Here is an 11,483-nt window from a genome sequence, read left to right as displayed (position 1 = left end):
TCACCAGCAAACATGTTTATTTTCCAGACAGCTCAAATACATTTCATAATCAACGAAGTGCTATTTATGATTATTATTACTACTACTAAACAACGACTCAGAAAACCTGCACCACACAATGGTTATAAATAATTCATCAGCTTTAATACAAGCATAAAATAACCTAAGATAAAGTGCTGATATAATTTCGAAAGGCCAGGAAATCTGACCCTTGTGCTACAAGAACTGGCTGTTCTGTTAATTGGGTATAGTTGGCTGTCTTGATACAGCATGTATACCTTTTCGTTCACAGGTATACTTTATTGTCAAACGATAAAGAGCATCTAATATCCACACACACACACATTTATTGTACTAGGAAAAATACCTATGAAGGAATCATTTTAAAAGCACCCATGTCGGGATCATACCCAGGCAGAACGCTAATAAAGGAGTAGACTTCGAGCGCTCCACTTCAGCATTTAGACCACACAATTCAAATATGGTTTCTGATAAAATAATGACAATGCGCCTGTTTTATTGAACAACAGTGAGCACTGTATTACAAGCAAACCAGCGTCGCTATTTTGATCAGATCAGATCAGATCAGGTCAGCTACATTCATGGGCATCTCCTCAACTGTGGTGTTGTAAAAAGACTCAATGTCACGAAGAATCCTCTTGTCCTCCTCTGTGACAAAGTTAATCGCGACGCCTTTCCGGCCGAAACGGCCGCCGCGTCCAATTCTGCAGAAAACGGTCGGTAGGGTTAGAATCACGCAACGACAGAACGTCTCAGGATTTCACCCAAATGACGATTCGCACAAACCTGTGGATGTAGTTTTCTCGGTTGGTGGGCAAATCGTAGTTAATGACGAGAGACACTTGCTGCACGTCGATGCCGCGAGCCTGCAACGAAATGATGAAATGACAAAAGCAGGGTTTTAAAATGTGAAAACGTTCCTCTGTTTAGAATATATATACTAAGTAACTTTAAAAACGCACAATGGAATTCAACACGATATCACTTTAGATCCATGCATATATTTGAAATTTATGATATTGTATGTAATGCGCACACATCTTGAAACATCAATAAAGGACATTTATTGTCAAACTCAAGAATTAATTCACAATAAAAAAATTCAAAGTGACAGTTGGTCCATGTTCGGACCGTCATGCTGGAGATTCTGGGTCTGTGTCATCCAGGGGTCTCAGCAGCAGGGACTGAGGGGGTCAGGAATCTGTCACGGAGGTGAGCTAGCCTGATGTGCTGATCCTGAACTGGCGTCGTGACTCGAGGCTGACCAGGGCGTGGACGATCCCTGGTGCTCCCTGTCTGTCTGTAACGCTGACTCAAACGGGAAACGGTCGAATGATGAACACCGAAGTGCCGGGCGACCTCTGTCTGTGTACTTCCGGCACGCGACATCCCGATGGCCTGTTCACGTTGATTTTGGCTTAGGCGTGGCATCTTCAATAATGACAATTTTCCCATCATTTCCCCCGGGTGTTTATAGGCAAGATTGTGTGTGTACAGTGTATGCAAAATTTGTTTGAAAATTAAAGCCTGTCCATGTCATTGACTCCCCGAGTCATATTGTACGTTATTGAGTACAACTCCCTTAAATTCTGATTTGAGCACAGATTTGGAACTTATTCGGGCGGAACGAAGTTATTTTTCCATTGTGATATATTTCTTTTCTTCTTGAGATAAACTCAGCATGTTTTATCAATGTGCGTTTTTAAAGTTACTTCGTGTATAAAGTATGTTTACATCTCCCCCCAAAAAAATTTTTGGTCATAATCTGATCAGCACCTTTACATGTACTTGAGTTTTCTGATCATGGCCAAACTCCATCAGTCGAATGGAGGTGATGATTAGGTTTTTTATTTTGGAAATGTGTCGGTTGATTGAAATGATGTTGTTTAAAAATTAAAAGGCCTCTTTTGGGCATCCAAGTCAATGTCAAAACGTATAAAAATAGATTAGCGTTATGCTCGACAAAAAGTTTGGCCTGTAAGTTGTCCGATAGGCCATTTGCAGGAATTGGTCACGTGTCAATTTTCCCCATAGCAACAAGCGCGTGGTGGGTAAGCTAACTTGACTTTCCTTGACAACCATAAGAGTTTGACTGGCGATGCGAAGCAATCCATTTCTATAATAGCTGTTTTTACCTTGGGCTGGGCGGCATGACCCAAAATTCATCTCATCTCATTATCTCTAGCCGCTTTATCCTGTTCTACAGGGTCGCAGGCAAGCTGGAGCCTATCCCAGCTGACTACGGGCGAAAGGCGGGGTACACCCTGGACAAGTCGCCAGGTCATCACAGGGCTGACACATAGACACAGACAACCATTCACACTCACATTCACACCTACGCTCAATTTAGAGTCACCAGTTAACCTAACCTGCATGTCTTTGGACTGTGGGGGAAACCGGAGCACCCGGAGGAAACCCACGCGGACACGGGGAGAACATGCAAACTCCGCACAGAAAGGCCCTCGCCGGCCACGGGGCTCGAACCCGGACCTTCTTGCTGTGAGGCGACAGCGCTAACCACTACACCACCGTGCCGCCCGGTAACGGTATACATCACGGTATAAATGTCGTGGTGTAAAACTTATAATGGAAGTGTTTCTGAATGGGTTTTGTTTAGCTAAATTGATTTAAACAACAACAAAAAAAAAGATATAATGTAATTTTTTGAGCATTTATTGTGCAGAACAACAACAGAAGTAAGGATAGCGCCTCAGAAGTCCAGAATTCTTACAAAAATAAAGTGGATATTGTAAACAGTACTTCAAGTAAGAGAGGTTTTCTATCAGGCAAATGGCAAAAACAGTGAAAAGGTTCTGTAATCCAAAATAGTGCAAAAGACACCAAACATTAAATTTTCCACATCTTAAAGAACACAAAAAATAAATAGATATTCTAATAACACTACTTCAAGTACACAGGCAGAACAGGCTTTTGTTCTCTTCTGCAAAAACGGTCACTGAACATTTGGTTTCATGGTTCAAATTACAATCAAGCTGCAAACACACACACTGAACTTTGGTTGCCAACAATAAGGTTTTCTTCTCTAATCCAAAATAGTGCAAAAGTTACCAAACAAAATTTCCACATCTAAAAGAACACGACTTCAGGTACACAGAACAGACTTTTATTTTGTTTTGTCTGTTGTGCAAAAGTGTCACTGACTGACTGAACAATGTATTTTTAAGAGAGAAACACTTACAGTACACTTAGCATCTTTTCAGTAAAAAACAACAACAAAAAGCAGCAGATTTCAAATTAAAATCACAAGCTGCAACACTGAACTTTAGTGTTTACTCCAGTTCACTTGCTTCCCAAGTTCCCATCCTCTTTTAGGCCAAGTTTACATTAGACCGTATCTGTCTCGTTTTCTTCACGGATGCACTGTCCGTTTACATTAAAACGCCGGGAAACGGGAATCCGCCAGGGTCCACATATTCAATCCAGATCGTGTCTGATCCGGTGCTGTGTAAACATTGAGAATACGCGGATACGCTGTGCTGAGCTCTAGCTGGCATCGTCATTGGACAACGTCACTGTGACATCCACCTTCCTGATTCGCTGGCGTTGGTCATGTGACGCGACTGCCGAAAAACGGCGCGGACTTCCACCTTGTATCACCTTTCATTAAAGAGTATAAAAGTATGAAAATACTGCAAATACTGATGCAAATACTGCCCATTGTGTAGTTATGATTGTCTTTAGGCTTGCCATCCTTCCACTTGCAAGTGGTGAGTGACTTGCGCACAGCAGCTCAGTCCCGAATCACTGCTCGTGCACTTCACTCGCGCACCCTCCAGAGGGCACTCGCTGTTCAGGGCGGAGTGATTTGGAGCGCAGCCGCTGAGGAGGAAGCGATGAGCCGCACTGACACATTTCAACTTGCGTGCCGAATTAGTCATGTGATTAGCGTATCCGTGTATTGGCGTTGCTGTGTGCACGCGAATCGTGTATTGGCGTTGCTGTGTGCACGCTAATCGTTTTTAAAAACGTTAATCTGATGATCCGCTGATACGGTCTAATGTAAACCCCACCTTATAGGTTGTTAGCCGGGAACACAACCGTTTGGAAAGGGACCACGTCTTTGCACAAGTGTGTTGCGATGGCTCTTGTTCTGTCATTCCACCGCGTGCTCTTTCTGTCATAAGGAGTACTCCTGGAAAAGGCTTGCGCAATGGAGGTCCGTTGTTGGGTCGCGGGGGAAACTTTTTTCTTTCCTCCCGTGTTCGTAGACCGAGCCGGTGTTTGAGCCGAGCGCAGCCTCTGGCTCTCTGCATACTCGAGCACGTTTTGATTTCAAATGGTGAAATAAATTGCTCGTGTTACCTTTGTTGGCGGCCACAGTTACTCCACACACTTTGCAGATGACGTTTTTCTGCTCAACGTCCGACTTTTTAAACCCGAACCACGTCCAAATCACGGATGTCGCACCGGATTTTTTTGACTAGCTCCTCCTTCGCCGCCGTTCCTGTGCTTGCGGCCATTTTTCACACAGAGGCAGGTGGTATGACGGTATGACGGCAGAGCACAAATCTCTACCATGGCCAAATTTATATTGTTTCTACCGTCATACTGTGTATGTATGTACCATCATTCGTGTGTACTTGGAAAAAGTTTGTGGTTTTAACTTCTGTCCCAAGTTAAAGCGAATCACAGGCCGTAAAAGAGTTTTTTGGACTCGAGTTTGTTGCCGCCGAAAGAAATTCACGTGCAAAATGGCGGATTTCTCAGGTATGTTTATAACTTAGAATTTCTCCTTTTCTACCTTTATCATTCACTCGAAACCCCTTCACTGTTTCTTTTGCAAACATAGCATTGCTTCTTATGTATCTGAATCAGTTTCTTACCTGTCGTACGATTTTTCTTCTTTGCTTTACAGTCCCACTCCAGTTAAAAACAGAAGGTACAACACCAGATTTCTTTTTGCTTTGGTACTTGTTGTTCGATAATCAATTTCTTTTGGCGGCGACCAACTCGAGTCCAAAAAACTCTCGTTGACGGCCAATGATTCGCTTTAACTTACGACAGAAGTTAAAACCACAATTTTTTTCCAAGTACACATGAAAATTCGGGTTAAAAAAAAAAAAAAAAAAAAAAAACAGTAGAAAAGGTAAAAACAGCTATTATAGAAATGGATTGCTTCGCATCGTCAGTCAAACTCTTATGGTTGTCAAGGAATGTCAAGTTAGCTTACCCACCACGTGCTTGTTGCTATGGGGAAAACTGACATGTGACCAATTCCTGCAAATGGCCTATTACACGTTGAGAGTTGACAGGCCAAACTTTGTGTTGAGCATTATACTAATCTAGTTTTATATATTTTGACATTGATTTTGCTTACAAACACAGGGCTTTCCACAAGCGCCGGCCATACAGCCGGCAACACAATTAAATCCAGCCGGCTACTTTAATGAGTATTTTTGTAGCCTACAGGCTCTAAATATTAATTTTCAATTTTAATAAAATTAAATGTTTATCTAACGGACTGACAATAATGTCAAACTGAACCGCAATCATTTAAGTTGTGATTCGCGCTGTTTGTACCGATAATAACCACAAATTCCCTGCAGACTTCGTTGATCAAGGGAGAGTAACTCATCCGCAGCCCCGACATGCGGCGTGTGCGCGCGCACTCGGCGGAGGCAGTAGTGTGTCGGGGCCGTCGGAGGGAACAGAAGCAGAGATGACGCTTATTTTGTCTCCGGTAAACCAGTCTTCTCTCGTTCAATTACGTGCTGGCATCAAAAGACACCGTTGGTTGTAAATGAACCCAAACTGAGTGGTTGGAGTGTATTTTCATACACAAATGGAGAAATGTTCGCTGAGTGTGTAATTGTGTCGCCCCACTGCAGACCGGTGTCGTTGTTAATTCATAGCATGCTCAGCTGCGTGAATGTGTCATGCACCGAAAATAAGAGATTTACAAGCCAGGAACGCCTCATGATGCAATACGCAAGAAAAGAAAGAAGATTTACTGCCATTTTACTTTGTATTTGAGTAAAGTGAATAAATAAATGGTCTGTGGAAAATACATTTAATCCTGGGAACTGCGTGCACAGGAGTTTATTTTGTGTTTACTCCCCCCGGCTGGCTACTTATTTGTCATGGCTGGCTAGTATGAGCCTTAGTGGAAAGCCTTGCAAACACACTTGATAACGCCTCCGAGCGGCACCGAGACGCCACGCTCTTTTCCTTAACTTTTAGTACACTTTGTTTTTCCTAAATCTTCACTGACACGTATGCCACACAATTTTGGGCTCCACAATTGGTCGAACTTATTTTGAGAAGAGAATGCACACAGAGGCGTGCCACTAAGCGCATCCTAAAGTTGCCATTTTGGGGTTCAATGTCATATAGTGATAGGTTAAAAGTTTTACATCTACTTCCTGTTACATATCGGCACGGACATTTATCCACGGCGAGGTACTGTTTTCGATGGGGTTTCTTTGTTAGCAACATTACGGGAAAACGGCCGGACCAATCTTCATGAAACTTTCAGGATAGACGGGCATTGGTCTCAAATAGAACCACCAACATTTTGAGGGTCACCAAAAAGGGTCAAAATCATTTTTTTTCACGATATCTTCCTTCATATTCACGTCAAACCAATTCCAAAATGTTCAAATTTCAATTCTGCTTCCATTGATATGCTACATGATGGAGTATCTCTTAGGCCCACTTTACACGGGGACGGTCTGAAACAAAAACGCAAAAGTCCGTTTTCGTTCTCACTTTTTTCCGCGTCTACACGACCGTTTTCAAGGAGGAAATCTGCGTCTATACGGTGACGCATAAATGTGTGGAATTCAATTGGATGTGCATGCCAGGCGGCTAGGTGGTGCTGTGAAAGACCTCCGCTATGTCTGCACGCATGCGCAACGTCTTGTCTGATCTGCACATCTGCGCCGCGAAAACTTTGGGTGATGATACACGGGGCAACTTTTTGGGCAATGTTGCCGAGCAATGTTGCTGGGCAACTGCGTTTTAACTCTTTTCTATTGAGATTGGGCAACACTGTTTCTTTCTGAATGGTTTTGATAATCTCTGGCAACTTTTTGAGATAAGCCAATCAGAATGCGAGTATCGAGTCATGTGACCTCCGGTGAGGTTCGGATCAGAAATTTCAAACAAATATGGCGGCCGCTCAGTGTCAGTGGAGTGAAGAGATGGAGAGACTCCTCATCTGTTTTTACGCCGGTAAGTTGTTATTTTAATATTCTATATGGAGGAATTTACCTCACCAAAGCTCTAAAAAACAACAGACCGCTTGATTAAATGGTCACAGCAAAAATTAAGACATCCATTTTTTTTAGCTAACTGTAAACTGCCGTTGCTAACTGTTGTTGCCCATTGTTAGTTGCCCTGAAAAGTTGCCCTGTGTCTCACCTAGTTGCCCGTTGCCAGCAACATTGCTCGGCAACATTGCCCAAAAAGTTGCCCCGTGTATCATCACCCTTTGACTACTCTGGCTATGGCAAGTAAGAAAGTAAGTAAAAAAGTAAGAGCATACTATACCCGCCTCTGTTCATTAACGGTATATGTGCAGATTCGGTATAGATGTTCGAAGGACTCCTGGACGTTTATTAAAGCTGCCAGAGCAGCTTGAAGGTCCGTTGGATCGATGTAATCAGACATGCTCTTATGGTGATGATACACGGGGCAACTTTTTGGGCAATGTTGCCGAGCAATGTTGCTGGGCAATTGCGTTTTGACTCTTTTCTATTGAGATTGGGCAACATTGTTTCTTTCTGAATGGTTTTGATAATCTCTGGCAACTTTTTGAGATAAGCCAATCAGAACGCGAGTATCGAGTCATGTGACCTCCGGTGAGGTTCGGATCAGAAATTTCAAACAAATATGGCGGCCGCTCAGTGTCAGTGGAGTGAAGAGATGGAGAGACTCCTCATCTGTTTTTACGCCGGTAAGTTGTTATTTTAATATTCTATATGGAGGAATTTACCTCACCAAAGCTCTAAAAAACAACAGACAGTTTGATTAAATGGTCACAGCAAAAATTAAGACATCGATTTTTTTTAGCTAACTGTTGCTAACTGTTGTTGCCCATTGTTAGTTGCCCTGAAAAGTTGCCCTGTGTCTCACCTAGTTGCCCGTTGCCAGCAACACTGCTCGGCAACATTGCCCAAAAAGTTGCCCCGTGTATCATCACCATTACTTTTTTACTTACTTTCTTCCTTCCCGGGCTGGCATGTACAGTACATGACATATGTATGACGTAAACGCGTACCCGACGTGAGCAGATCCGAGCAGAGTTTCGCGTATTGGGTAGTTTAGACGGATATGCAACGGGCGCTGTTTTTAACTTATCCACTCTGGAAGGCGTTTTCAATTTTTCCCATTTTTCAGCCTCGGAAACGTCGTCCCCGTGTAGACGAAAGGCACTTCCGATAAAATATTTAGTCGTTTTTACCCAACAGCGTCCTCGTGTAAACGGGCCCTTAGTTTTCTTAGTGGTTGGGGTCAAATGTCAAGGTCATTGCTAAAATTTGCATATTTTCCATGATAACTCAAACAGAGATAGAGAGACGTTTATCATTATCAACATATAGGAAGCCATATATGGGCTTTCATTTCGCACCATGACCTTTGACCTTGTTTGTTTGCGTGTCTGTTAACAATCTAGCGTCTAGACGGTTGTATCGATTGACTTCAAATTTTCAGGGGAGGTGGGCAATTGTCCGTAGATTACCTGATTAAATTTTGGGGGTAATTGCTTCAAGGTGAAGGCGAACGTGAAGGTCGCCGGAAAGGTCAACCTTTCGGTCAAAATAACATTTTCCATTATAAATCAAAAACAGTTGCTGATAGACAAATGTTCACTATTATGAAGCCATATGAGAGTTCCTATACGTTTTCATTCGGCGCCATGATCTTTGACCTTGAAAGGTCAAACTCAAGGTCACGGATTTTCAGAAGGCTGTAACTTGAAAACGGTTGATAGTAGACAGATATTTACCATTATCAACTTATATGAGGTGCCATATGGGCTTTCATTTGACCTTTAATGACTTTGAAATGTCAAACTCAAGGTCACGGATTTTCATCAGACTATAACCTGACAGCTGATGATTGAGAAAAATTAACATGATCAACATATAGGTAGACAATAAGCGCTGCCGGGCGAGGTTTGTTTTGCCTGGCAACACTTGTTAGAAATGGTTTTCTTTTTTTAAAACGTCTCACGGTCGAGTATCTTCTTCAACGCGACCTGTTCCTCGCTGCTCGAGATCAACCAGAGCCGGCTTTCCCAAAAAGCCTCTTAGCGCCAAGAGCGTCTTAACAAGGAGAGAGAGAGCACTCATTGTGCTGCTCGCTTTACCATTTAACGATGATCTTTGCGCTGCGATGCTTTTGGGAGACTTGGCACAGATCTTCGAGCAGCAATCTTGTTAAGAAAAATGTTCCTAAGGCCCTGTTTACATTATTTCGAATCAGCGGATCATCAGATTAAGGTTTTTAAAACGATTCGCGCGTACACACAAAATTTCTGTGCCCGCAACAAAACGGTTCCCCGTGCACACAGCAACGCCAATACACGGATACGCTAATCACATGACTAATTAGACGGCACGTCACATGATCCCAGTGCATATCGGGCATGCGCAAGTCACTCACCGCTTGCAAGTGGAAGGATGTCGTTGTAAAAAATGAAGTATGCCAGTCTGTTATCGGCGGTACTGGTACTACAATGACGCCTTTTTTACACCGTGTATGGCCTTCGTGTTTATGCTAGAAGGATCTAACAGTGTTCGGTACGCTCTTCACCTCGCAGAACGGCCGTTTTTTGCAATTACAACAAGACTATTTAGTGCTATGGTAACCAACACACTTCCTGTATTGCTCATTCACTTAATGACTTCCTCAACACACTTCCTGTATTGCTCATTCACATGACCAACGTGGCATGACCAACGCCAGCGAATCAGGAAGGTGGATGTCACAGTGACGTTGTCCAATGACGACGTCAGCTAGAGCTCAGCACTGCGTATCCTCGTTCCTCAATGTTTACACAGCACCGGATCAGATACGTACTGGGTTGAATACGTGGGCCCTGGCGGATTCAAACTGTTCCGCCTGTGGAGTCGTTTTCCGGCGTTTTAATGTGCACGGACAGTGCATCTGCAACGAAAACGATACGGATACGGTCTAATGTAAACACCACCTAAGTGTAAAACCACAACCTACCAGAAATCTTTTGTTGTTAGAACGGCGAGAATCATTCTGATGAACTGAATTTAAACATGGTAAATTTTAAAGAGCCAAGATTGTCCATATTGAAGTATTATTATTATTTTTCTGCTTTAAATAATTATGATCGCAACAACCTTCGCACTTTTAAATCTATATGTCCGAAATGTAATTCAGTCCGTAGTCTTGTACGTCCTGTCTTATGTTGTCGGTAGACTACTTTGTTTAGAATATATTTAATACTTTGGGCCTGCAGTAAATGGCTAACACTGTTGTGGTTACCCTGCCATACATATCTCTCTCTCTCTCTCTCTCCTTTCTTTAACTTGTAAGATTTTTTATTACTAATTAATTTTAGGATTGATGGTGAAGCTAATTTCAGAGGGGGATCGTTCTCAGTCATCAGTGTTCGGTCATTCATTGTGAGTGCAAGGGATCATCATTACAAGGATCCCACTTGAAAAAAGGATTTCCGTGAAGGTTATAAACTGTAAACTTCTTCAACCCTTTTATACATTTCCCAAGCCAAGTACATTTTCAAATAGTTTCTAATTTTCCCCAAACTATTATAGTTTGTCTTCTTTAGCATAAGCTTTCAACCCAGCCTGACTAAAATAACGTGCAGAACATGCGCACGTTTAATCCAAGTGTCTGAGTCAGCGTGAACTCATTAAAGCTTGTACTTTTGACGTTAATATTAAAAAGATGCCAGCAGATCTGAGGGAAACGTTGTTTGAAAAAGCACAGGTACGCTGTTTCTTAAAAACAAATGACTCAATCTCTATAAAGATCTTGCATGTGACGTCACAGCCGATCCAGATTGTAACAGACGCCATCTTGTCGGTCAAACGCCATATTTCCGCCTTCTACTTCTGCTTCTACTTCTACCTTTTTTCTTCTGGAAAACCCTACTATATACAATTCTACTACAACGGCTGCGGCTACAAGCTCTCCCTACCTGTGCACGGTTTTTATGTTTTTTGTGTGTATTTTTGCGTGTTGTTCGTCTGTACCGGACTTCAATATCCACTACAACCGTATGGACTTACTGGACATTGGTTTCCAGCAGAAAATGACGGTTTGTAGCGATTTCCATCGCATGCACAACATTCCGGACGAGATAGCGAGACCAGCGGGGTCTCCGTGGATTGTTATCGGAAGCAAAGCGAAGGAGGCGGCGTCGGGAGCGGAAGCAAAAGCGAGGCTGCAGGCAGAGCCGGCCTGTTGACTAAGCTCAGAAAACAGCCACTCAAATCTCC

The 11,483-nt window shown here is 42.8% G+C and overlaps 1 protein-coding gene across 2 annotated transcripts in view; it reads right to left on the bottom strand.

The window, feature by feature from the left end:
• LOC132899173 (eukaryotic initiation factor 4A-II) overlaps positions 1-11,483 on the bottom strand; it is a 47,233-nt gene continuing 35,750 nt past the window's right edge. For both annotated transcript variants that reach the window (XM_060940870.1, XM_060940871.1), the window contains 2 exons: positions 808-887; positions 1-725 (listed from right to left, as the gene is read on the bottom strand). In XM_060940870.1, the coding sequence (XP_060796853.1) occupies positions 581-725; positions 808-887 (225 nt within the window). In that variant the 3' untranslated portion in view covers positions 1-580. The remainder of the gene's footprint in view (positions 726-807; positions 888-11,483) is intronic.

This window comes from Neoarius graeffei, chromosome 15 (genome assembly GCF_027579695.1).
Source record: "Neoarius graeffei isolate fNeoGra1 chromosome 15, fNeoGra1.pri, whole genome shotgun sequence".
In the NCBI taxonomy this organism is placed as follows: domain Eukaryota; kingdom Metazoa; phylum Chordata; class Actinopteri; order Siluriformes; family Ariidae; genus Neoarius; species Neoarius graeffei.
The sequence above is the reverse complement of the archived record's forward strand: the minus strand, read 5'-3'. Positions and strand labels throughout refer to the sequence as shown.